Consider the following 26,342-nt stretch of genomic DNA (forward strand, 5'->3'; position numbering starts at 1 on the left):
CCTTATTGTAAGTCTATGGAATGCAACCCAGTCCATATACTTATTAATAACCCCGACAAGTTCCTAGATAAGTATGGAAATTTATTTGGGTTTCAGATATACGGGACGGGTTTAGATCCTGGGACATTATTGTTTATAGGAATAGAGACTGATACGGTATCCTCCCAGACTCATCAAGTATACCATTCCTTTTACGAAGAGATGAGTATAGATAATAAGATCCCCCATAACGCTAAAAACCTGTTCATTGACCTAGCTGAAAGTATTGCCGGTAGTCTTAATGTTACCAACTGCTATGTGTGTGGAGGTACTAACATGGGAGACCAATGGCCTTGGGAAGCAAAGGAGGTAATGTCCGGTTCTGAGGCAGTTGACCAACTAATATCTACACAAGCCGATTATCATTTGAGTGTTAGAGGTAAATCTGAGTGGAGATTAAAGACCTCCATCATAGGTTATGTTTGCATAGCAAGGAAAGGAATAATGTATAATACTTCTGTAGGAGAATTAACTTGTCTAGGGCAAAAAGCTTATGATGATGATACTAAAAATACAACTTGGTGGTCGGCTTCAAATGTCTCAGAACCATCTAACCCGTTTGCTAGATATGCCAGTTTAAAGGATGTGTGGTTTGATTTATCCATCACATCTACCTGGAGAGCCCCAGCAAATTTGTACTGGATCTGTGGTAAGAAAGCCTATTCGGAGTTGCCACAGGACTGGGAAGGGGCATGTGTGTTGGGTATGCTCAAACCATCCTTCTTCTTGTTACCGATTGAAACAGGTGAGACTTTAGGTGTTAAAGTGTATGATGTGAATCATAGGAAGAAAAGGGGACCCTTAGAGATAGGCACCTGGGAAGATAATGAATGGCCTCCCCAGCGTATCATAGATTATTATGGGCCAGCCACGTGGGCAGAAGATGGTACCTTTGGTTATAGAACCCCAATTTATATGCTCAACCGTATTATAAGATTACAGGCGGTGGTTGAGATTATTACTAATGAGACCTCACAAGCACTCAATCTTCTAGCGAAGCATAATACCAGGATGAGGACAGCAGTGTACCAAAATAGATTAGCCTTGGATTACCTTTTGGCAGTAGAGGGAGGTGTATGTGGGAAGTTTAACCTGAGCAATTGCTGTCTTCAAATAGATGACGAAGGGCAAGCAATAGCTGAGCTTACTAGCCATATGGTTAAACTAGTGCATGTGCCTACTCAGGTATGGAAAGGGTACAATCCAAGTAGTTGGTTTGGTAGCTGGTATGAGTGGTTTGGAGGGCTTAAGGCAGTGGTAGGTGGAGTCCTACTGATTTTACTGTTGTGTCTACTCCTACCGTGTCTTATACCCTTAGTAGTTAGGTCTGTGCAAAGCCTGATAGGAAGTATAGCAGAGAGGAAGGCTGCTGCACAGATAATGGCGATATATAAGTATAAGGCTCTAGATCAAGGAGAACCAATGCAGGAAGATGAGTGTTAAAAGATTCACATCATAAGATAAGTTTGGTCTGGTTCATGGTAACCTGAGGTATATGCAAACCAAGGTTAAGTGATGCCTCAAGTAATTGTGAAATATCAGAGGCATCAAAGGGGGGAATGTGATGTAATTCCAGTAAAATACAAGTTTAGCAGGCTAAGATTGCCACAAGGCATATGTATGTATATGTGTTTGTAGTATCAGTTAGTTAATTACACGTAGCTAAGATACTGTTATCACTGTACTGACCAGGTGCAGGAATGTAAGAACTGGAATTACGCGTCCCTCTCCTTTGTATCAGATGAGCCACGTGGTTAGACCGGATGGATGAGTTTAGACTCTATTCATTAAATAGGTTAAGGGTATGTGTGGGTGTAGTTAATTGTGGGAGGAGCTACAGTGCTATATAAGGAATGTACTCTATGTATTCAGTACTCAGACTTTGCTGTATTTTGGTGACGCTAGTCCCTCTGAGTCCCGATCGGTGATCCAATAAAGAATCTCTTCCTTCCTGAAGAAACCTGTGTCCATCTCTCTGTGCTTGGCTTCCGTCAGTTTCTCCGGTATCAATATCGCTAAGGCCAAATCATTCTTTTTTTTTTTTTTTTATGATTCTTTATTTTTCAATGACAGACATAAATGAACAGTGCAATTATGTGGCTTGCGCAGAAGCCCAGGTGTGGTATTAATAAAATGTATAACAAGCTGCTTACATCAATTGTTTACGCTATCTGTCTGTCGTCTTTTTTCGATACAGTATAATACAGTAAAAAGTTCAACACTTAGAAAGCAAATATATAACATATTACGTAACTTTGAATCAACTGACATGGTTGTCGTTTGGTAGCCTTGGGATTAGTGTGTCGAACCTATAGGCCGGGTCACCGGTAAGCTCGGCCTACAATCAAGGAAAATGGGGTAGTGGAGAACTAGGTGTAGGGGGGGGGGGGGGGATGGTCCTGGATGATGCCTGTGGCCGTTTAGTCGTCAATATAGTTATCCCACGGTTCCCATATCTTTGTGAATGCCGTCGTGTTGCCCCTTACTTGGGCCGTTAGTTTGTCCATGAGATGGCATTCTTTGATTTTGTTGAGCACTGCGGATAATGGGGGGGGGGGTAGGCTGCAGCCATGTGTGGGCTAGAGCCTTTCTGGCTGCTAAGGCTATCTTGTTGAGTAGTTGTTGCTCTGATCTGGGTAAGTCGTCAAGGGGTCTGGCTAGGAGGAAGGTCCAAGGGTTTAGGTCTATCGGTCTGTGTAGGATCTCTGATGCAAGCTGCTGGACTTTTTTCCAGAATACTTCGATTGCGGGACAGAACCACCACATGTGTGCATAAGTCCCTTTTTCTCCGCAGTTACGCCAACAGAGATCTGTGGGTGTTCTTTTCATATGATAAAGTTGGACTGGAGTAACGTACCACCTCATCATTGTCTTATATGCCTGTTCTTGCATCGTTACGCAGATAGAGGTTTTGGAATTAGCTTCCCAAATATCCTGCCAGTCTATACCCTCTAGGGTTTCTCCCAAGTCTGTTTCCCATTTCTCCGTATAGTGTAGGGTCCCCCATTCCCGTGTGGTGGAACAGAGGTGGGAGTACAATAGGGTGATTAGGCCTCTCTGATAACTTTCTGTGAGGCAGATGCGCTCAAAGAAGGTTGGGTTGGTTTTAGCGGCCGCTTTCACTGTCGCTTGGGCCGCGTAATGCTTCAGTTGTAAGTATCTGAAGAAGTCGGCTGGTTTTAGGGTTGCTTTGGATTGTAGGTCGGGGAAGGTGATTATCGTGTCTCCAATATAAAGTTGAAAGACCCTTTGGAGCCCGGCGTTCTCTAGGCCTTTAAAGTCCCAGGGTCTCATGCCTGGCGCGAATGCTTTATTACGGTATAGTGGGGTGAGGGGGGAGGACGTGGTGGTGAGTTTGTGTTTGATGGCATAGGTGTCCCATAACTGGATCGAGTTGGTAATAGCTGGGCACGCGGTTCTCGGGAGTGCTCTGTGGTCCCTTGGTGTCCAGATATAGAATTGTGGGAGATCCGATTTCATTAAAGCTGATTCGAGATCTACCCAACGTCTAGTCTCTGGGGGGGTGTGCCATAGGGCAATTTGTGCCATTTGTGCGGCTATATAATAAAAGTGTAGGTGGGGCAGCCCCAGACCTCCTTGCATTCTGGGGCGATATAGGATGTTACGGGCTACCCTGTGTCTCTTGTTTTGCCATATGAATCTGTCTATTGCTCGTTGTAGGGGGATGAGGCTATGTTTCGTGATGGGGATGGGTAGAGCCTGAAAAAGGAATAAAATTCGGGGTAGTACGTTCATCTTAATTGAATGTATTCTCCCTATCCAGGATATGGGTTTGTCCGCCCAGGTCTCCATGTCCGAGATGAGTTTAGCTATCATGGGAGTATAGTTCAGGCTATGGAGTGTGGATATGTCTGCTGGTAATTTTACGCCCAGATAGGTAAGGTGTGTTGGCGTAACACGTATGTGGTAGCAAATCATTCTTTTTAAAGCGGATCTGTCAGTAAAAATAAACTTAATCTAATTTGCTTCTAAATTACTTCCTGGGTCTGAATCTTTTTATTGTTTCCTGAGCCCTCAAGAAAAAGTAGGGACTACTCATAGGGACTACTCAAGTTGACAATAGCTGTCAAAAGCGAGAATTTACCCACAATCCATCACCAATATAAATCACACAGAACGGCAAACTGTAGATGAGATAAAAAAGGGCTGAACTCAGGTATTGAGATTCAACACCAGGGAGAATGTATCATAAATAAAAATAAAGGCAAGTGAGAGAATATAATTATTAATATAAAAGAGGCATAAGGAAAGGAAAGAAAAAAAAATTGCAAGGCTGTTTCTCATTGAAGTGGTCTGGATGCACTGTCCCTTTAACCCTGGAGCTGAAAACATTGAGCTGCTAGAGAAACTGTAATGTTTTCATTGTAGGGTCAAAACTGTCTCTAGTGGCTTTCTTCGTTAGGTTCCCCCTCACAATGACGCCAGAGAAGGTGGAGATGGAGGCAGCTCTGGAATCAGGTAAGTATTTAAAGGGTTTTTTGAACCCTTTGATTGCCATTGGGAGTGTGGGGGGACTGAGGGATACTATTGTGTTAGGAATACTAGTGTGTGTACCTTTAATGGATATTTCTGCTGGGTTTGTAACTTTTTTTTTAGATAAAGCCTAATAGAGATATATTTCAATTCTTATTAAATATAGAATTTGTGTTTACAACAATAATAAGAGGCACAGCCTGCAACCACATGCCCATAAAAGTACCTCTATGATTACATTAGGTTGCCAAGTACAGTTCTGGGTTATTTATTGTCTGAAAGTCCAGGAAATGTCATGACAGAAAAATTACATGTCCATTAAAAAGCTTGGTATTAATCAGACAGAATTTTTTCATTTCTGTCTTACTTTATGAAAAAGGTCTACAGTTCTCAGAGCTAATAAACAAGTTAGTCCAGATTATCGCTCTTATCTCAACAGCAGCGGGAACAGAAAATAGCTCCAGGGAGCAAAGCAAGAAAAAACATTTAGACTCATTAATGCAGAACATTTGATTCCTGGGCAGCTGGTTAAACTGTGCTGCTTATGCAATATGGTTTATGATTACCTCTTAAGCAGAAAGGCTTACGTGGTAAACAAATAGAAATAAGCAGATTTATATAAGAGACAATTATTGTAATGACTACATATTACACTACATTATCATTCTTTCTAGATGCATTACACATATATAAATATATGTTATATATGTGTATCGTACAGAATAATTTGATTTGTAAAGCAAGTTTTAACATTTCACTTCAACACTCCAACCTACTGGATATGGAATAAAAGAATTGAAGGAACACAAAAATGTATTCCTGACCCTATAGTGTTAAAAACACTATCTAGCTCTCCTGTCCCCCCTCCCTAAATGTAGTAAAATCTTGCCTTTTTTTGCCAGTCTGCTGGTGCTGGCTCTGCCCTTGATCTGCCTCCTTGGCTGACCTCATCAGAAGTGATGATCTCAGCCAGTCACAATGGATAAGAAAGCATTGGATTGGCGGAGATTTTTAATTCTGATGATGTCAGTTAAGAAGGCGGGCCAGGGGCGGAGCCAAACGCCATCCTGGTTAATGTATGGAATCAATGCGTCTCTATGAGGAAAGTTCAGCGTCTCCATGCAAAGGGTGGAGACACTGAATTTCAGTCTCTAGTAGCCATCTGAGGAGTGGCCACAGGAGGTATCCCTAGTCCCTTTTCTCTAAAAACAGAGTGTTTACTGCAAAATGCCTGCAGGGACTGACTACTCACCAAAACAACTATATTAAGCTATAGTTGTTCTTGTGGCTATAGTGTCCATTTAACCCCTTAAGGACCAAACTTCTGGAATAAAAGGGAATCATGACATGTCACACATGTCATGTGTCCTTAAGGGGTTAAAAGGCTATTCAGACCACCATAAACACTATAGTCAACTGTAGTGGTTTACGATGGTAGGAGTGCCCTAGCACTGTTCCCTGGAATTGGGGTTAACCATTTTACAATGGTTTGCCCTCTTATCTAGTCCTGCCAGACATAAATTGGCTATTGGTTATGGTGTCAGTAGTTCCCAGGCAATATGTAAGTAGCTAAAGCAAGTTCCCGCTAAGGCATTAATAGTGGAAGTTAACAGTGCTCTGTAAATTGAACTTTAATTACATACAGGGGTTCATGCAAGGCCCAGCAAGCTATTAACAGAGCAGGAGATATGAAATCTGTAATTAAACAGAATTTGCAATAAAGAAAGTGTAAACATTAGATGATTCTTTACAGGAAGTATTAAGGAAGGCTGTTCAAGTCACATGCAGGGAGGTGTGACTAGGGTACATAAACAAAGTGATTTAACTACTAAATGGCAGTGAGATAAGCAGTCTGACTACATGGACATGATCTATACACCACAACTGCTTAATTTAGTTTAAGTTGTTTTGGTGCCTATAGTGTCCCTTTAATATTTCATACATATATATTTAGAGTTTAAATAGCTTTAAACAGTTAATGTAAATCTTTTCATAATGAAAAGACTATGTATGACTCCAATATAAAACACAATCCGAAGGTGCTTCAAAATAGACAGTTTGTATGTTTAATCATTTCCAATTTAGCAATTTACTAATGGATGACAAAGACATGTCAGCATCTTGTTTTCTTGCAATGTGTTGCCAAGGATTTGACAAGTAAAATAAACAGCATTTTGTTTAACTAGCCATGAAGTGCCAGAGGAAGTATCCATGCACTATGTCCCTCAAAGTGCAGTAAGTACCATACCCACAGGCAAGGAAAATAAACATATTATCTATTGCGGTTTGATTTTCTTCCCATCCATTTGCTATGCTTCATAAATGTCATGATAATCCCCAGGTCTGGATTTGATTTAAAAGGATACTCCACTGCTCAAACACAAAAAAATAAAAAAAAATCATGGAGATAACGCCAATTAAAACATGCATGTATTTAATCCCTCAAGAACAAAAGCACCTGCCCAAGTGCTGATCCAGAACAAAAACCTAGAATTTGAGCTATATCTCTGTCCAGCCATAATTTACCATTGTCATATTAAGTGCACCGACACTTATTATATACATATTTTGTTCAGAAATAGGGCTTTGATTTTACATCAAATATTTATATATGAAACATAACATAAGCTTAATGTAGTTGTTCTGGTATGTATGGTATGTCCGTGCAGGCATTTTAATGTAAAAACTGCCTTTTCAGAGAAATTACATGTCAAAATGTATATATTTTTAAATGTATTTAATAAACAGTTGCATAAAAAAAATAATTTATAAAAATTTGCACAAATATTTCCTAAACCTTAAAAATGTGTACCTTATTAGGCGCAGAACTGGCCTCTGCAGATCATGACATTGCATCCTTTTTTTACCAATCCTTCACTTCCTTAGTAGTGCTGGGCAATGTCCATTCAAATGGTTCTCAAAGAGAACCACTACAAACAGCGTTCCACTCTAAAACCGCTCATCAAAATGGGTCTATTAAAATGGTGGCATGCTTTATAAAGTTAATGGGGCCTAATATTCTTACCAGACTCAGCCAAGCAGACACAGACACTACATCCCCTACATACACACACATACTAACCATTTTGCATACTGAATGGTGCAGCATGTTTAGGAGAAAATAATGCCACTGGAGGGAAGGGGGGGCGGGGGGGTGGGTTTGAGACATAAAAAAAAAAATACTCAACATTCGGCTGCATGAATTATTATGATATCTCCAGAACCAATCAATAGCATTATTTACTCATAATACACAATTCACTGTTACGTATCCTATATATATTGCATCCCACATATGTGACCTTTTAAATAAAATAATTGAAAAAAATAAATATAGATTAAAAAGAAAAAAACAATTAAAATCAGCAATGGCCTTATGGTTCACTATTTACTCTACAAAATTAATTTGCAATTGTGAATAACTAGGGCACCTTGAAATATAAAAAAAATCATCAGAATTGACCTACCTCCTGCCATGTAAGTGTGACATTTTACTTCAATAGTGGCACAGGGAACAAGACTCTAATTGTATTACAAATTACCAGCAGGCTTTCTTCTATACTTTAGACGGCAGCTCGATTTTTCTAATACTTTTTTAACACACACGGCAGACTCAGTCTGAGATTTTATAACTCAGTCATTGATCTAAATTAGCAACCCCCACCTCCTCCGCACATAGACTTAATTGACATATTGGGCAGCAGTGAGTCATCTCAATGCTCCATCTCGGCTGGAGAATTCCTCTTTTATAACAGCAGCTAATTGATTGGGTTATTTTTTGGTTTTCTCTTTTTTGAGAACAAATAAATGCTCTAATTTAATGAACATTTAAATCTGGTTCTTACGTGGAGATTTTCTATATGACTGTTAAAAATTGTGACTGACTGGGCTCTAAGGTTACACCAGAGTCGCCTGCGTCACTGGTCATGTTTTTGTGTAAATTTTTTGTTTGGTGCTTTCAAATTTTGATGTTAAGCACCCCTTTTCCTTAGTTCCTAACAAATGATACTGGATGCCACACTTTGCTAAAATGTTTGGTCTATGCTACTTGCATTATTTTTAAGTTGTAGGTCTGGTAACAGCAGTATGAGACCACCTGGCCGATGCCTGTATTGCAATAATACCGGCAATACAAATGCCGATATTTTTCTCAGTATAAACTGGGACTAGACTGCAATACCGGCGCTGGCCAGTAGGTGTGTGTGTGGAGAGAGGCAGTGAAGTATAGTATAGAATAGAAAGTTACAACATATCCCACTGACCCGAGGGGGAGCAGCTCTGCCCAGAGAGTCCAGCCTGCAGCTCAGGTAAGTGAGGGATGTATAGAATAAGTGGGAGGACAGGCTGAGGGAGATATGGGGACACAGACACGTGGGGTCGCTAAGACAATAGGGGACACTGGGAGACACATGGGGACTAGGGATGCCACCTTTCTTGGAAAAAAATATCGGCCATACTCATTTGCATAATTAATTATGCATGCATGACATGACACGATGTAAATCACAAGGAGTGACATAACAGAAAATTCTTTAAAATCACCAAAAAACTTCTTGCAGTTTGATTCTGCTGTATAGAGTGATAGCTCCCACTGTTTCCCTGTCTCACATCGCAGTGTCTCCATGTCTCCCAGTGTACCGATGTGTCTGTTTCCCCCAGTATCCCTATGTGTGTGTGCCCAAGTGTGCTCATATCTCCCCTAGTGCCTCAATGTCCCCTGGTGTACCCATGTCCCCTAGTGTCCCCATGTCTCTTAATGTCCAAATGTCTCCTAGTGTCCCCTAGTGTCTCAGCGTCCCCATGTCTCCCAGTGTCCCCATGTCTCTGTGTCTCCCAGGATCCCCCAGTGTCTCCCAGACGGATTCCTCGTCTGCAACTGTCACTAATCTAATACTATCCTTACCTTTTTGTGTCACTTTACCCCACTCCTTCATGTAAGCTCATTGAGCAGGGCCCTCAACCCCTCTGTTCCTGTGTGTCCAACTTGTCTGGTTACAACTACATGTCTGTTCGTCCACCCATTGTAAAGCGTTGCGGAATTTGATGGCGCTATATAAATATCATAATAATAATAACAATGTCTCTGTGTCTCCCCAGTACTGGAACCTCCAGTGTCCCCATGTCTCTGTGTTCCCCAGTATCCCCCGGTGTCCCCATGTCTATGTGTCCCCCATGATTCCCCTGTGTCCCCATGTCTCCCGGGATCCTCTTGTGTCCCCATGTCCCCCAGGATCCCCCTGTGTCCCCATGTCTCTTTGTCTCCCCCAGTGTCCACGTGTCTCTGTGTGCCCCTTGTGTTGCTTGTTACAGAATGCCCCATCCCTCACTGCTTTCCTCATCGCTCACTTACCTAAGCTGCTGGCTGGACTCTCTGTGCAGAGCTGCTCCCCAGCAGATCAGTGAGTAGAGAGAGGCAGGGATGGATATGCTGTGACTTCCTATCCCTGTCTCTCTCCACACACTACTTTAAGCTACTACTTTAAGCTACTTTATACTGTCCAAAGTCCAAAGAAACATCTGTACAGCAATTTAGCATTTTTGCCCTTAGATTCTAGTTTGTAGAGTAATGTCGGGTAGGCAACCTTCGGCACTCCAGATGGTTTGGACTACATTTCCCTTGATGGTTTGCCAGCATTATGGCTGTAAAAACATTATTGGAGATGTAGTCCAAAACATCTGGAGTGCCGAAGGTTGCCAACACCTATGTTCATATTCAACACACATTGTTACTTTGTGACTACCTGGTACTAAAAAGTGTAGAAAACAACAAACAAAACTATGAGCTAGATAGTTTTGTTTGTTGTGTTCTACAATTTTTAGCTCTAGGTAGCACTTATGCACAAATGTTGTTAAGCTAATTTTATTTTACCTTTAGTACAGGAAGGGAGAGAGGTTCAGGTAGGCACCAGTGATTTACTCACAGTGCCGAGGTACCATAGGGATAGTTTCTATGTTTAGAGACGTGGGGCAACAAATGGGTTTATTTTGGGGGGGAATCACTCCTCACTCCTAGCCTATATACCCTAACCTCTTATTGTAACTGGACACTAGCACTATAACTAAGCATTGCAATAGCTGTATACTCGCCCAGTGTTTAGACAAGCTGAACTGGGGCTGTATGAGGGACCCTCTAGCTCAGTGTTTCCCAACCCAGTCCTCAAGGCACACCTACCAGTCCAGGATTTAAGGATTACCCAGTTTTGTCTAAGGTGTTTTTAGAAAAAAAAAAGAAAAAACACCTTAGACACAACTGGGTCACCCCTAAATCCATTTTTTTCTGGAGTGTGTATCCCAGTAAAGTACAGGCATACTGAGCAGCTCGGATAACCCGCTCCTTGGCTTGGCTCTGCCCGCTGAAGCGGACCCAGGAATCCATGAGTTATGGAGGACTGGGTTGGGAAACACTGCTCTAGCTAACTGCATCCGGACATTAGCTATTGGATCAATTGCACTTGGATGTATAGGGGATCGTTTTCTGGGAAACTCTTCTTATGTTCTCTAGCCTCTACACCTTACCATTAACTTTTATTGGGCATAACATTGGTTTAGCATCATAATAGCCGCATACTTATTTAGTGCCTTTTTGGATAGGTAGGGCGGTGTATTGGCTTATACTTTTCTAATTCCCTATACTTTTTTATATAGTTTTCTAGTTTCCTTTTTTAGCCTGGTTTATTCGTTACCTTATTATACATTTTTTTATTCTTTATTTTTGATATGCATAACATAACTATGGAGCTTGTGACAAAAAGCTGTCTACTATCATTTTAGGACAAATATATTTAATTTTTTTACCCCTTTTTTGCTTTATGATATTTAGCCTGGTTGATTGTTTACCTTATTTTATTGGAATTTTCTATTGTATCTTTATGTGAATAATAGAAATGTCTGCTATATTTTTCTTTATCAATTAAATGGTTATGATACCTTTGTATAATCTCTTTTCCCTTAGATGGTTTATATATCCATTGTGTGGAAATCTATTCACAAACCGGACTTTACATAGGACACGAGGCCATGCGTTTAGACTGGAAGAAAGAAGATTTCGTCTAAGGCAAAGGAAAGGTTTTTTTACTGTAAGAACAATCAGGATGTGGAATTCTCTGCCTGAAGAAGTGGTTTTATCAGAGTCCATACAGATGTTCAAACAGCTACTAGATGCATACTTGCAAAGACAGAATATTCAAGGATATAATCTTTCAATGTAGGGTAATAACTGCTTGATTCAAGGATAAATCTGACTGCCATTCTGGGGTCAATAAGGATTTTTTTGTCCTAGCTTGTTGCAAAATTGTGCTTCAAACTGGGGTTTTTTTTTTTGTTTTTTTTTTGTTCTTCTCTTTTGGATCAACAGCAAAAAACAGGTGTGAGGAAGGCTGAACTTGATGGACGCAAGTCTCTTTTCAGCTATCTAACTATGTAATATACATAACTGTTTTGAAATAGTTTGGCAAAAGTTATTATATATAATTTTAAGTTCATATATCTTTAGTATTACATTATATTGATTCGTATGGGACTATTAACTCTCATTGCGGCAGATTGCCATACATTACTGCTATATAAAACTCAACAGGGTGGCAGGACTTGATCCACACTTGAGCAAGCTCAGAGAGGTGGAATGAAACATCATCACTTCGAATGTCACAATGCGGAGCACCATCATTGCTGGCCCAGGAAGTAGGAGCTCCTTGCATTGAGGAGAGTGATACTCAGTGCGACAATAGAGGAACATAGGAGGCTGAAGGAAGACCTGTCTGCACCTCCAACTGTCCCAGAGACCTGGATGCATATTCAGGTTTTTATTGTTCGAATAAGGATTTAAAGTGAAGACTTCGGCTGTGGGCGAGTCCTTACTGATTGTAAACTGGATCCCACACACACGAGAGGCTGATACACACTATGCTGTATAGTGTTGAGTGGCACTTTATCCACTCTCATTTTGTGATTTCTAGTCTTGCAGATAGTTATTTTAGTTAATATTACTTCAACGATATTGCACTAGGTTTGTTCCTTGTGTTTCTTTTCCTAGATCTTCTTGACTCTTATTAGGATTCCAGTGTAATACTTGCACTGTATATTGCACTACGCCACCTTACTCTTTATTTGTATTTGTTTGTTCAAGCTAGACTGAACCTTTTTCAAAAGGGATCCAAAATTACTAGAAAACAAGCAAATTCTGGGTGAGCCAAGATACTTTTGTTAGAAGAAAAGCTTCTTTATTCAGAATTTCTTTTTGAAATGCGTGGATTCTATCTGCATGAATGTGAGGTCTGGTGCCATATTTTCTGATCACTAACATTTAGTTCATGCCAAATGTATTTATTTTTTTCCTATAGAGGGTGGTCCAATTAATATAAAACAAGCCAAATCTGAGCAAGCCAAGATGGTTTTCATAGAGAATATGTTTGGTTCCTTATTCAGAATTTCCAAGTAAAAAAACATGGAAGTTAGGTTGCCAGATGTATTGACATAGTTTATGATCAATTTCATTTCACTTAGGTGAGATTTAACTTTTTTCTGTAGAAAGATGCTCAATAAGTAACAAACAAGTAAAATTCAAGCAAGATGGTTTTCATAGAGGAAATGCTTGGTTCTTCAGTCGGAATTTCCTATTGAAATACATGAAATACATGAAATTTAAAGGTTTGGTGCAATTTTTATTTTTTTTATTTTTTTAGCCTTTAAACTATTCAGCTGTTTATTAACCAATTTACGCTTCTACATTCAGTTGAATTTCATGCTTAATAAAATCTTGCTTGTTTTTTTTTTTCCCATTCAATTATTTCTGACTTAAATGTCAGGAAGATTCAATACAGAATTAGGAAGGAAACCTTAAATGCTCAGGGTTTCAGCTTCAGCCATGGGTGTACAATGGTCAGGATGGACAGTATGGAAGAAGTAAGACCACACAGTCCAACAAATCCAGGGTTTGTCTTGTAAAGACCCAGCTTGTCCAGTGGGATGAAAAGATCACAGGTGTTCTTCAAAACAGCGAGAAGGAGCGGCGGATTGTTCCTCAAGATGTGGATGAGAAGTCGAAGTTGGATGCCCAGAAGATGGTGTGGGGGGAGCTTTTTCTGAGGGACTACTCCATTCTCGGCACTCAATTTGCTAGCAGAGCACTTGCTGTTGCATTCCACCTCCATGAGGAGTTTGAGCTCATAGAGATCTCGGCTCAGATTCATGATGAGGTAAAATAAGTAATATCTAAAGGAACGCTGACTCCACTTCTCCTGGTCCATCTTCTTGGACACGCCAGTCTTCCCCAACCACAGGATGTTGTCACAAGCAAAATACATGGCTCTGTTAAGATGGCTGACTGTTATACAGAAGCGCAGAACCACATCGGAGAGGTGGATTGCACGTTTGGCAGATTCCAAAGCATCCACGGAGTTCCCAAGACGGAACAATTTCCTTGCCAGGCTCAGGTGGCCCTCCAGTTGTTTTATAGTGGTCACAAGTTCAGCACCGGCTCCATTTTTCTGGAGTGTGTATCCCAGTAAAGTACAGGCATACTTAGCAGCTCGGATAACCCGCTCCTTGGCTTGGCTCTGCCCGCTGAAGCGGACCCAGGAATCCATGAGTTATGGTCGGTGTCCCCGGGGCCGCACACGCTGCCTGAGAGTTTAAAGATCACATTAGAGAGCAGCCTTGGTGCAATATTTTATGATCACTTCTATCATTTGGCTCAGGCCAATTGAAGTTTTTCCTATAGAGCAGTGGTTCCCAAACTTTTTAGGTTTCAAGGCGCCCTTACTATTTCAATATTTTCCCAAGGTCAAAACAATATTCTAGGTTGTATATATGTACAGCGCTGCGGCATTTCCTGGGCCCCTAATCTTGGGATTGGCACTAGTAGATTATTTAAAGAAACAATCCAGGCACAAAAACCACTACATTACATTGCCCTCCCAGGGTAAGTAGTCAAACTGTTTAAGAACAGGGCCTAGCTAACATGGCCGACGGACGTGTTTGAGGGGAGCTCCTCATATACCCACTGCAAAAACTGCAAAAAAGAAGCTCAACAACTGCTAAACCGAGGCTCAAGAGCTACAATCGGAACCCCACACTGAAGGGGGCTCATCCACGAGCGGCAGGGGAGCACCGTCCACGATCCGCGACCGATACACTCACTACGGCCTACCTGACAGGCGGACCACATGGAGGGGAGACACGGCCGGTCTCTCAGCCACCCGCTGTCGGAGTGCCATAACCGAACCGACCCGATCCCCCCCCCCCTGGACCGGAGGGGGTTATCCCGGTACCACCTGGGGGCCCAGCGACTAACAAGCACAAAGGACTTACCAGCCCCCCAGGTTACTTCTCCACAACGACCTAAAATGGCGACTGAGGAGGAGAACACACAGATTCCAGCATGGGAAAAACGATTCAATGAAGCCTTCGACAGAATCTGTACGGCGTTCTGGCGCCGGATTGAATCCCGTGCAGCACAGCCACAACCACCATTGCAGCCGGAGACCGAGCATCAGCAGACAACCCGAACCGTCCAGCAACCCCTCAGCCTGGAAACAGACCAAGCGCAAGGCTCTAATGTACCAACAGGCCGCATCGCCCACGTGGAAGACGCTGCCGCTGTGACCGCTTACCCTTCATCTGAGCTGGGAGCTCAACAGGAGGAAATCCTCCGTAGCCTGCCATACACCCAGGGAGAACAGGCTCCGGCAGATCCCTGGGCCCACAATCCTGTTGATGGGATCAATGGCAACCGGGCAAGAGCACCCACTAAGGCCTCAGGCCGAAGACAGGCGGCCCCTGGACGCAGCGACACCACAGCACTGGCGCGCGGCGCCCGACAAAGGGACAACCCGGCCACGCTGAGACATCAAGTTGGTGGATTGAAGATGAAGGCCTTTACAGTGACCTGGGGCAGGCAGGCGGCTGCTACATACCCCTGCAGCGACAGAGGCCCCCGGCTGCAGCAGGGACACAAACTGCCCCCAAGAGGAATAGGCTGAGAGGGACTATCATGACCTGACGACACAGCATACTTCGGAAAGCTGACCTGTTGCAATGGATTATATTGTTTAATGTCTTATTCTGCATATGTTTTAATGGCAGTCAAATAGGCCTCGAAGGTATGAAGGCGACCCTTAATGTGGCTACCTCCTTAGCCAGTTCATGTTTAAGACATGTTTATGCATCTTGTTTTTACTGTTATTAGGTATTATGTACTACGCGAGGTCTAACTTACCAATTGCGATCTGCCTGCTTTTATTTTTTCTCATATGACATTTAATTTGAATAACGCCACTAGCCTGTGAATTAATGCACTTGCCTAGGAAAGCCGAGCCAGGCTGCCTGGTACTCTTGTTATACCTCCCAATGTCTAAACAGCATTACTCACTCAGTAGACGCATGAACAAATTATTACTTCACTTTATTTGAGTACCTTGTGTGCTTTTATGTATCGCCTATATGAGGTAACGATGTTTAGCGTATACATACCCCATTAGCATGTACAGAATCACCGAAGTTCTATCGTTACTTGTTATCTTTTTCATGTATAATCCCTTTCTTTACTACTACATGAAACTTCAAAGAATAACCCTCTATACTATAAAATGAGGCTACGAGATATTCAGAGATGATGTTACTTGCACTGTATTATACCCGTAATGTACGTCACTTTAACGTCTCCCTTCTTCTATTATGTATCCCATATAATTTTATGCCTCAATAAAAAAGAGATTGACAAAAAAAAAAAAAGAACAGTTTGACAACTTACCTGGGGTCTGCCGGGATAGGGGCTGTAGTGTGTGTGTGTGGTGCCATATGTGTGTGTGAGGGGTTCAGTGTGCGTGTTAGGGATGCAGTGTGTGTACAGGGATGCATTGTGTTTGTGAAGGATGTAGTTTGTGTGTGTGCATGAGGGGCTCAGTGTGTGTTGTGGGGGGGGGGTAGGCTGTGTTAGGGGTGCAGTGTGTGTGAGGGGTACAGTGTGTGTGTGTGTGTGGGGGGGGTGCAATGTGTGTGTGGTCCTGCAGAGCCGGCAGGAGGTAGCACAGTTCCCGGTGATGAACTGTGAAAACCGGGAAAATAACTTGCAGCACTCCTGTGTGCCCTCGCGGCAGCCCAGGGCTCTGTGGCACACAGTTTGGGAACCGCTGCTATAGAGGGATGACCAATTAGCATGAAACAAGACAAATTTGGATGAGGCAACAAGTGCTTGGATCCTCCATTCTCTGTATTGTACCCTTCATTTTTAAATGTAAAGTATGTTGAGAGAAGCAAATGTATTTGTGTAATGACCTTCAAATTACAGTGTAAGGTCCAATGAAGGCCAAAACAATCATCTGAAGATGCTGTATCTCTGAGATGCAAGGGGAAAAATGAGATAAGTCTGATATATGAAGGTTCATTCTGTATTCTATTTTTTGTTTAATTTGGAGTATTTATAAGTATAGCACAAGTAAGCTAAAATGTGTATGGGACCTGAGTGGTGACCCACCTAGGGGCAAGCTACTTGAGTTTTTGTCAGATAGTAAATTACTTACAAAATTCAGTCCAAAATAGTCAAGTAAGAATAACAATTTCCAGTCCAGCAGGATTACAACCTTTTTTAAGCTTTGCTACTTTGGCCTGTGGAAATTTCTGTCTTCAGAAGCAAATTGATTCAAGTGATTATTCAGTGAAATTGTAGTCGCAGGTTGATTCCCTGATGTTGTAAATTCAAATTTGCCTGATACTTTTCAATCCTTAAGACTCTCAAAATATGATGTATGTTGTAATTCTATTGTCCGCCATGTTGTACAGCATATGGTTCAGAGAAGCTGTACAGCATTGGACACACAGAGGCACTAAAATTATATTCTAATGAATTACTTCACAACCTTAGGATGTGTCATTAAATCCTAACTAAACTGGGCTTTTATGCCATTAAGACAAATTGACATGTCCTAATGTTTTGTTGTGTGCAGGATTAAATCCCTGCTCACACCAGGGCATCCCAGATATCAAAGCTCCCAATTATAGGCTCCCTTTAACAGTTAAAAGGAGAGCACCAATATTTTTTGTTACACTCTATAGCTAGAAACTAGTTTTTTTTGGTAGCAGATAATAAGCATTCACTAAAATACTAAGGAAAATCATTTAAAAACGGTGTAAATTGTGCCCAACTGCCGAATTTCAAAAGTGCTGAACCAAACCGAATTGTAAAATTTTGGAATTGCTGAATTTTGGAAGTGCCGAAATGCTTCCGATTTCTGAAAAGTGGCAAAACAGGAGAGGGAGGAAAAATTAAGGCAATGATGACAGGAAGGGATAGGATTAAGGGTTAGGGTTGGGTTAGGGGTAAGGGGCAGGATTAGGGGTAAGGGTTGGGTTTGGGGTTAGGTTAGGGTTAGGGGTAGAGTTAGGGTTAGGGAATTCCCGAATTGCCAAATTCCCGAAGTCCCGAACCGAAGTGCAAAATTCCCGAATTTCGGAAGTGCTGAACCGAACCGAAGTGCCAAATTCACAAACTTCGGAAGTGCTGAACCGAACCAAATATTTTGCCCATACACATCCCTAAAATAAAATAGTTTACTTACATGTAATATGTAGGGTACAATCCTTCAAAGTACCAGCAGTGTTTTTTGGCCTCTGTGCACTGAAAAACATAAAATAATACATAGAGTTATTTAAATATCACAGATTACAATTCTGAAGTAATGATTTCCAGAAAGTATACTCTGGAAATATTTGGACACTAACACTAAGTTTTGTTATTTTGACTGTTTACCAAAATAAAATTAAGTTACAGGTAAATAATGAATATGGGTGTAATCTCACAGCTTTAAATTGAGGGTACTCACATCCAAATTGGAGGAGGGGTTCAGGAATTACATCACTTTAATATGTAGCACCCTCTTTTTCATGGGACCAGAAATAATTGGACAATTGACTCAAACACTGTTTCATATACAGGTGCATTTGGAAGCTATTGCTGTGAACCCAATACTCTCAATGCAAGAGAAACAGGCCAACCTTAGGCCAACATTTTGAGAGAAGAAAGAACGCACTGATGAGCTCTGCAACACCAAAAGACCTTGACATTCACGAAAAACAATAGTGTTGGATGATTGTAGGATCCTTTCCATGGTAAAGAAAAACCCCTTCACAACATGTAGCCAAGTGAAGAATGCTCTCCAGGTGGTAGGCATATCATTATCCAAGTCTACCATAGAGAGAGGATTTCGCAAGAGCAAATACAGAGGATTTACCACAAGGTGCAAACCATTCATATGTGTTAAGAATAGAAAGGACAGATTAGACATCCCAAAAACAATTCTTAAAAAGCCAGCCTAGTTGTGGAACAGCATTCTTTGGACAGCTGGAATGAAGATTAACATGTACCAGAATGATGGGAATAAAAAGTATGAAGAAGGCATGGAACGACTCAAGATCCGAAGCATACCACATCACCTGTAAAACATAGTGGGGGCAGTGTGATGGCATGGGCATGCATGACTTCCAGTGGCACTGAGTCACTAGTGTTTATTGATGATATGACAGAAGACATCTGAAGTTTCTACGGATATATTGTCTGCTCAGATTCAGCCAAATTCAGTGAAGTTGATTGGACGGCTCTTCACTTCACAGACGGACAAAGACCAAAAACATACTGCGAAAGCAACCCAGAAGTTTTTTTTTTTTTTTCTTTTTTTCAAATTAAGTATTTTTATTTTGTTAGCATAACAATAGGAGGCAGTTACATCGTAATAGAAAAGCGTGTGGTTGCCTACGCAGAGGCCAACATTGCATAGTAAGTGTACAGTAATGATCCATAGATAATTACAAACTTCGCCATATAATATAGGTCTAGGGCATGTCAGGCCGCAACATTATTACATATACAAAACACAACCTTGTACAGTGGAATCAGCTCTAAAGTGTTTACGGCCATAAACAAGGGTTCCGTGCCGTTGTTGGCGCTTATAACTTTGCGGCCCGTTCAGGAGGTGTGTGTGGTGGACCCGGGAGCCCCAACCTCGGGTGTTATTTGAGGTCATATTGGGGCGTTCAGGCCCCTGTGTTGTCGGTTGTCGTTGGTAAATCGGGGCCTGGGTTCAGGTAGGGTCTATATTACCAGCTGGTGGATTGGCCCTTTCAGCCCTATCCTGTCCCTTCGTCTGTTGTGGGGGACCCTCAGGTCTCTCGCGCTCAGCCTGTCATGCCCCACCTTATGCTTGTGGGTCTTGTTAAGTCTGTCCATATGTCTTGCTTAAGTCCTTGAGGTGTTTTGTACTAGCCTTTGTCGTCAGATGTCAATATGCGTAGTGTAACAGTGATCGGAGGTTCTTGTGTGACTCCGCTTGTTGGTCAGTCAGTCGTCCGTCGGTATGGGGTATGGGGAGGAACAGGGGGGGGGGAGAAGAGAGAAATAGGGGGAGGGGGGTCCCAGGTCTGCTGTCGGGGGCTGGTGGTCGAATATGAATTCCTAGTGCGAGTATGCACGGCCTAATCAGTCGTCGAGGATGTCTGGGGACCTTGGTTCTGTCGGAGTCCCCCTAGCGTGTCTAGGAATTTATCCTTTGAGGTTGTCAGGATCCAGTGCGTCCACGTGTCTAGGTATCTCTGTGTCCTATCCGTGGCCTTCAGGTATAAGTCCTCCGTCACCCTGAGGTCCTCCATTTTTGCAAACCATTCCCTAAGGGTAGGTGGCTCCGTGTCTCTCCAGTGTAGGGGGATAAGTTGTTTGGCAATGTTTAGTATTCTTATGGTCATTGATCGTTTGTAGGTGTTGCTAGGTACCGTGTTGTGGTGGAGGAGCATGGCTGCTGGTTCAAAGGGCGGAGGGTTGTCTGTAAATTTCTGGATTATTTTATATATTCCCTGCCAGAAGGGTTGTATCTTCTCGCAAGACCACCAAATGTGTAGGTGTGTCCCCGTCCCTGTCCCGCAACGCCAGCAGTGTGCGGCGTGTTCCGGGTACATGTCATGTAGGGTGTCCGGGGTGCGATACCATTGTGTAAGCAACTTGTATGCGCTCTCTTGGTATCTACTGAAGACCGCACAGTGATGCGTCAGTGTGCATATTTTGTCCCATTCCCCATCATTCAGTTTGAGGTTCAGAGCCGTTTCCCATTTCCCTTTAAACCGAGGAGTTTCTGTTGGGATCTGTCTCTGTAGTAGGTCGTACAGTTTAGATATCCCGTGCGGGAGCGGTTCCGGATCGAGGCATAGCTGCTCGAATTCCGTAGGTGGGCGCCGTAGTGCCCTACCCTGGGGTAGGGTCTGAAGGTAGCTTGTCAGTTGCGCGTACGTAAACGTCTGTAAGAAGGACGGAGGTTGCCCTTCTGTGAGGTCCCTAAGGGTCTTTCGTCCCGCCGGTGATTGGATGTGGTGTAGCCTAGGCAGTCGGTCCGGGAGGATGCATCTGAGGGTTAGAGGTGCAAGTCCTGGTGGGAAGTCTATGTTATGTGTCAAGGGGAGTAGGGGAGACGGGTAGGGGGTCAGGCCTGTTTTGTCGGCTATGTTGTGCCAGACTTGTAGTGTGTTCCGCACGTATATGGGTGTCCCGTCCCTTCTCCCTCTAGGCAGCCAGGGGGCCAGTGCTATGGGGATCTGTAGGTCTGCCTCGTCCACCAACTTCCATTGTTTGTGGACGTTTGGTTTTGACCATTCCACTATCCTGAGAAGATGGCAAGCTGTGAAATATAGGTGGAAGTCTGGTAGTGCCATGCCACCCTTATCCCTGGGTTGTGTGAGTTGTGAGAATTTTAACCTAGACTTCTTCCCGTTCCATACGTATTCTCTCATAGTCTTGTGTAGGGCCGCGAAAAATGTTCTGGGGATACGTACAGGGATTGTCTGCATCAGGTATAATAGTCTTGGCAGAAAATTCATCTTAATAACCTGGACCCGGCCGAACCAGGAGATGTGGGGGTATGACCATTCCCCGGCATCTCTCTTGAGTACGGCCAGCATTTGGATAAAATTTGCTGTGAAGAGGTCCGTGTTGTTTCTCGTAAGCCAGATGCCCAGGTACCTAATTCTAGAGTCTGCCCATTGGAACGAGAAACTCGTGCGGAGATGTGCTTCTCGTTGTTGGGGTATGGATATGTTGAGGATATACGATTTAGAAAAATTAATTTTCATATTTGAGATTTCTCTGTAGTCACGGAAGGCTTTAATGATGTTTGGGAGGGTGAGTTCAGGTTTAGTGACAAAGAAAAGAAGGTCGTCGGCGTATGCCGCGACCTTGTGTTGTGTGGTGCCCTTGGTCAACCCTGTGATGTCTCGGTTAGTCCTAATCGCTTGTAGGAAAGGTTCTAGTGCCAGGACGAAAAGGATTGGAGATAGGGGGCAGCCTTGCCTGGTACCGTTCTGTATCGCGACGTCTTCCGTGGGGACCCCATTTACAAGTATCTGGGCTGTGGGTTGCCTATACAGTACCTCGATCCAGCTTCGCATATAAGTTCCCATTCCGAGGTGTGTAAGCGCCTGGAACAGATAGGGCCATCCTATCCTGTCGAAGGCCTTCTCCGCGTCCGTAGATAGCAGGAGAAGGCCCCCGGCTCCCCCCGTCTCCCCGTGGGCTATTGACAGTGCCCGGATCGTGTTGTCTCTGGCTTCCCGCCCCATCACGAACCCCACCTGGTCCGGGTGGACCAGGGTGGGCACATGTGGCTGCAGGCGGGTCGCCAGGATTTTCGCTAGGAGCTTCGCGTCACTGTTTATGAGGGAGATGGGTCTATAATTATGGCAGTAGTCGCCATCCTTCCCTTCCTTCGGGATGAGTGTTATGTGCGCTCGTAGGGATTGCGGGGGCAGGTGGTGTCCCTCCCGGATTGCGTTAAAAGAGGATAGCATTGGTGCATATAGGGACCCCGCAAAGCATTTGTAGTACCGTAAAGGGAGGCCGTCGGGTCCCGGGCTTTTGCCCAGTTTAGAGGCCTTAACTGCCCTCGCTATTTCTTCTACAGCGATGGGCTCGTCTAGGGTGTCTGCGATGTCCTGGTCTAGTTTGGTGTGTGTGTTAGAGCGTAGGAATTCAGTTATCCGGGTCGTGAGGTTGGCTCGGGAGTGTGTGTCTTGTGGGCTCGGTAGGGAGTAGAGGTCTGTGTATTAGGAGCGTATGATCCTGTGTAAGTCAGTGGGGAGGCGGTGCGTTATTCCCTTCTTGTCTTTAATTTTATCTATATATGTCAGCTGTCTGCGTTTGGCCAGCATTCTCGCCAGCAGTGTACCACTTTTGTTACTATGTGTCTCGAAGAATGCTTTTTGTCTGGCGGCTTCTCTGTGGTGGGTGGCAGTCAGGAGTGTGGACAGTTCCCTTCTGAGCTGAAGTATTGTGGTTTGGTGTGCGGGGAGGTTGTCCCGTTTATTGCGTTCGTCAGCTGCTTGGATGTCGTGTATCAGTGTTGTCATCCGCGCCTCTCTCTGTTTCTTAAGTAACGACCCCTTGCGCATGAAGTGGTCCCTAATCACGCATTTGTGTGCCTCCCATATGTATGTGGGCGATGTTTGGTCCGGGGTGTTATTCGCAAAGTACTCCTGTAGGATCTCGTCGGTTTCTGTCCGTATGTCAGGAAGGGTAATTAGATAGTCATTTAGTCTCCATTTCGTCACCCTCGGCCTGTATAGTGGGGAGGAGAGAGTGAGGGACACCGGCGCATGGTCAGACCACGTCGCCGTGCCCACCTCCGTACCCCCCACCAGGGCCAGGTGATGGTGTGTCATGAAGAAGTAGTCCAGGCGCGAGTATGTATTGTGTGGCTGGGACAGGAATGTGTAATTCCTCTCGTCCGGGTGATGTGCCCTCCAGCAGTCAATCAGCTGTGAGCGCTTTAGTAGGGCCTTTATGTGCGTCAGGTGTTGTTTCGGGACCTTGGATAGTCCAGAGGACGAGTCCCACTCAGGGTCTAGTGTCAGGTTAAAGTCACCTCCCAGAATCAGCACGCCCTCCGTGAAAGATTGCAGTTTGCGTATTGTGCGGCGGAGGAATGCGTAGTGCCTTTGGTTAGGGGCGTAAATGTTTGCGAATGTATATGTGGTCTCGGCTATGGTGCCCTTCAGGAACAGATACCTCCCGTCTGGGTCAGTCAGAACCACTTTTTCACGGAACGGTATCCGTTTGTGGATCAGTATAGCCACCCCTCTCGATTTGCTGTCTTTGTAGTCGCTATAGTAGCCCATGGTGTATCTATGGTTGGTCAGTTTGGGCCGCGACCCTTCCTTGAAATGCGTTTCCTGTATATAGGCCACGTCTATATTGGATTTGTGAAAGTCCCTGAGTGCGCCCGAGCGTTTCTCGGGTTTATTGAGGCCCCTGGCGTTTATAGTGGTGATGTTGAGGTTTGCTTGGCGGATAGCCCCGTTGGGGCCTTTGGGGGACCCCAGGGTGACGGTCTGGGGGAGGGAGGTAGTCTAGGGAAAAAAGGGGAGGGGGGAGGTAGGGGAAGGTAAACTGTCGGTAGTGAACCAGCGCCCGTCTGAGCGCTGTCTAGGATGAGGGTTGCCCGGGTAGGGCTGGGCGCCCACCCACCAGGGGTGTGAGGCTGCCCCCTTCCCGGTGTCGGTTGCCCCCTCCTGTCGGGGTCGGGGGAGGTCACGAGTCTCGTGACAGCACCAGTGAGTGTGTAGACTGTTGTGGGTCTGGTCCCTTAAGTCCTGGGATATATTTCCCATGTCGTCCCCTGTCGGCTCGTTATGCATCATAGTGGCTTGTCGAAACCACGTGGGTCATCACGCGCCAGGGCGGGAGACCCCCGACCCGGCCGGCGGCACAGTCCCCCGGACATCTCTCCTCTCTCCATCCGGCCCACCCCACCCCCACCCCGGCAGGTCCCCCCGCATCAAAAATCATTATCCAAAAATCAGTCTTACATGACCAACATTTTTTCTCTCCCCGGGGGCCCGGACCCCCCCCCCGGGCCCGGCCGGGCAGCCCCCCCCCCCGAGGCGCGCTCTCCTGTATGGGTCGTCACGCGCCAAGGCGGGGGATCCCCCGGCCCGGCTCGGCCAGGGGCACAGGCCCCCGAACATCATCATGCATCACAGCGCCCCCCCCCCCCCAGCCCGCATCCCCCCCAAGCGGTTTTGTGGTCCCCCGTCCCGATCGGCCGGAGGGGCCTGAACTGTGGTGTTTGGTCTCTGCGACCCTCTGCGGATCGGATCAGGGTCGGCCCCCAAAAGGCAAAATGGGGCTGCGGTAGTCCGCTTTCAGCAATAGTTAAGGGGGTCAAGGTAGGGCAAGGGCAGGCCGGGCCAGACCGGACTCTCCGTCCTAAAACCCGGAGGGGTCATCCAGGTACCCCGGACGGCATACAGTCCAATGGCCGGGTATCAGTGGGCACTGCGGGTCGGTGCAGGTAGATCAGGGGGCCAGGTACTATCGGGCGGGATAGGCCGGTGGTGTCCGCCCGGGGGGGACGAAGCATGGAAAGGACGGGCCAGGCCCACCGTCCCCACATCAGGGGTGTCCCAGTAAAACTGTGGGTAGCTTAGGGTCTACTGGTCGGGTACCGGTGTGCGGCGTAGGCCAACAGTGTCAGTTCAGTGGGGCAGGGCGGGGACACGGCAGGCCAGGCCGGACCGGGTGCTACGTCTAAACTTCGGGAGTGTCTCGGAAAGTATCTCGGGCAGCCCGGGGCCCACCGGCCGTGCCTCAGTGGGTGTCAGCATCTGGGCAAGGTGGATTGCTATGCGGGGGTAGGGGAGGGACCCGGGCCCCCATGGGATAGTGAGCTAGGCAGCATATAATGTCTCTAGGGGGGTCCTCCGGTGTCCCCCTGGGGCGGAGAGCCCTGTGCGCCCTCACGAATTCTATCATAGAGGCCTCGGGCCTTCCAAGTATTTGGTTAAAGATACTTGTCAGGGTCTCTCGGATCGGTTCCGGGTTTGCGGTGCTCTCAGGGACGCCCCGGACTCTAACGTTCTGTCTTCTGCCTCTATTATCGAGGTCTTCGATGTGGTGGGCCATCTGTCTAAGCTGTTGTGCCTGTTTGGCAACGGCGTCCGAGGTCGACGCTTGAACCGACTGCACGTGGTCGGAGTCAGCCTCCAGTTGCGAGACTCTCTGGTTGAGGCCTTGTAGGTCCTCCCGCATGGCGTGCAACTCTTCCGTGATGGAACGCTGTAGAGCATGGTTTGCCTCTTTCAGGTCCGCCTTTGTCGGCAGATTGCTAATCATCCGCATCCAGTCCGGGGGCATCGTTGGAGCTCCTTGTGGGGTCGGCTCCCCTCCCCAGGCAGGCGTCTGGGTGAGGTCCGCGGCCTCGGAGTCGTTGGAGGCCTGTGAAGCTAGGTCCGCCGGGGTAGTAAGGTAGTGCCTTATGGACGGGGCCGGGGACCCTCTCGGGGTGTCGGCGGGCTTAGCGGCATTCGTTGCCCTGTGTGATTTCCCCATTTTTGCGCTCGACACGTTGTTCAGCGAGGTTTTAGTGCAGGGCCTGCGGGGAGCTCACTGACTATGCTGCCATTCCTCTCGGTGTCCAGGCCACGCCCCTCCCAGAAGTTTTTTTAAGGAAAAGAAATATGATATTCTGCAATGGCTGAGTCAATCCTTTATCTCAACCCTATCAGGTATGCATTTTACATGATGAAGACAAATCATAAGGCAGAATGACCCACAAACAAACAACTGAAGACAGCTGCAGTAAAGGCCTGGCAAACCATCACAATGGAGGAAACCCAGCATTTGGTGATGCCCATACATTCCAGACTTCAAGCAGTCATTGCCTGCAAAGGATTCTCGACAATGTATTACAAATGAACATTTTATTTATGATTGTGTTAATTTGTCCAATTACATTTGAGCCCCTGAAATAAAGGGACTGTGTATGAAAATAGTTGCAATTCCT

The 26,342-nt window shown here is 45.1% G+C and overlaps 2 protein-coding genes across 2 annotated transcripts in view; both read right to left on the reverse strand.

Annotated features, from left to right (window-relative positions):
* Window positions 1-26,342, reverse strand: part of VOPP1 (VOPP1 WW domain binding protein) — a 189,131-nt gene that overhangs the window by 21,210 nt on the left and 141,579 nt on the right. The window contains exon 2 of the mRNA XM_063452122.1: window positions 18,087-18,145. Coding sequence (XP_063308192.1) covers window positions 18,087-18,145 — 59 coding nt within the window. The remainder of the gene's footprint in view (window positions 1-18,086; window positions 18,146-26,342) is intronic.
* On the reverse strand, window positions 13,369-14,180 carry LOC134608020 (peroxisomal membrane protein 11B-like). Its single transcript, XM_063450653.1, has one exon. It carries the CDS (start codon window positions 14,115-14,117, stop codon window positions 13,377-13,379), a length of 741 nt encoding a protein of 246 aa, XP_063306723.1. The 5' UTR covers window positions 14,118-14,180; the 3' UTR covers window positions 13,369-13,376.

Source organism: Pelobates fuscus, chromosome 4, assembly GCF_036172605.1.
Source record: "Pelobates fuscus isolate aPelFus1 chromosome 4, aPelFus1.pri, whole genome shotgun sequence".
NCBI classification, from domain to species: domain Eukaryota; kingdom Metazoa; phylum Chordata; class Amphibia; order Anura; family Pelobatidae; genus Pelobates; species Pelobates fuscus.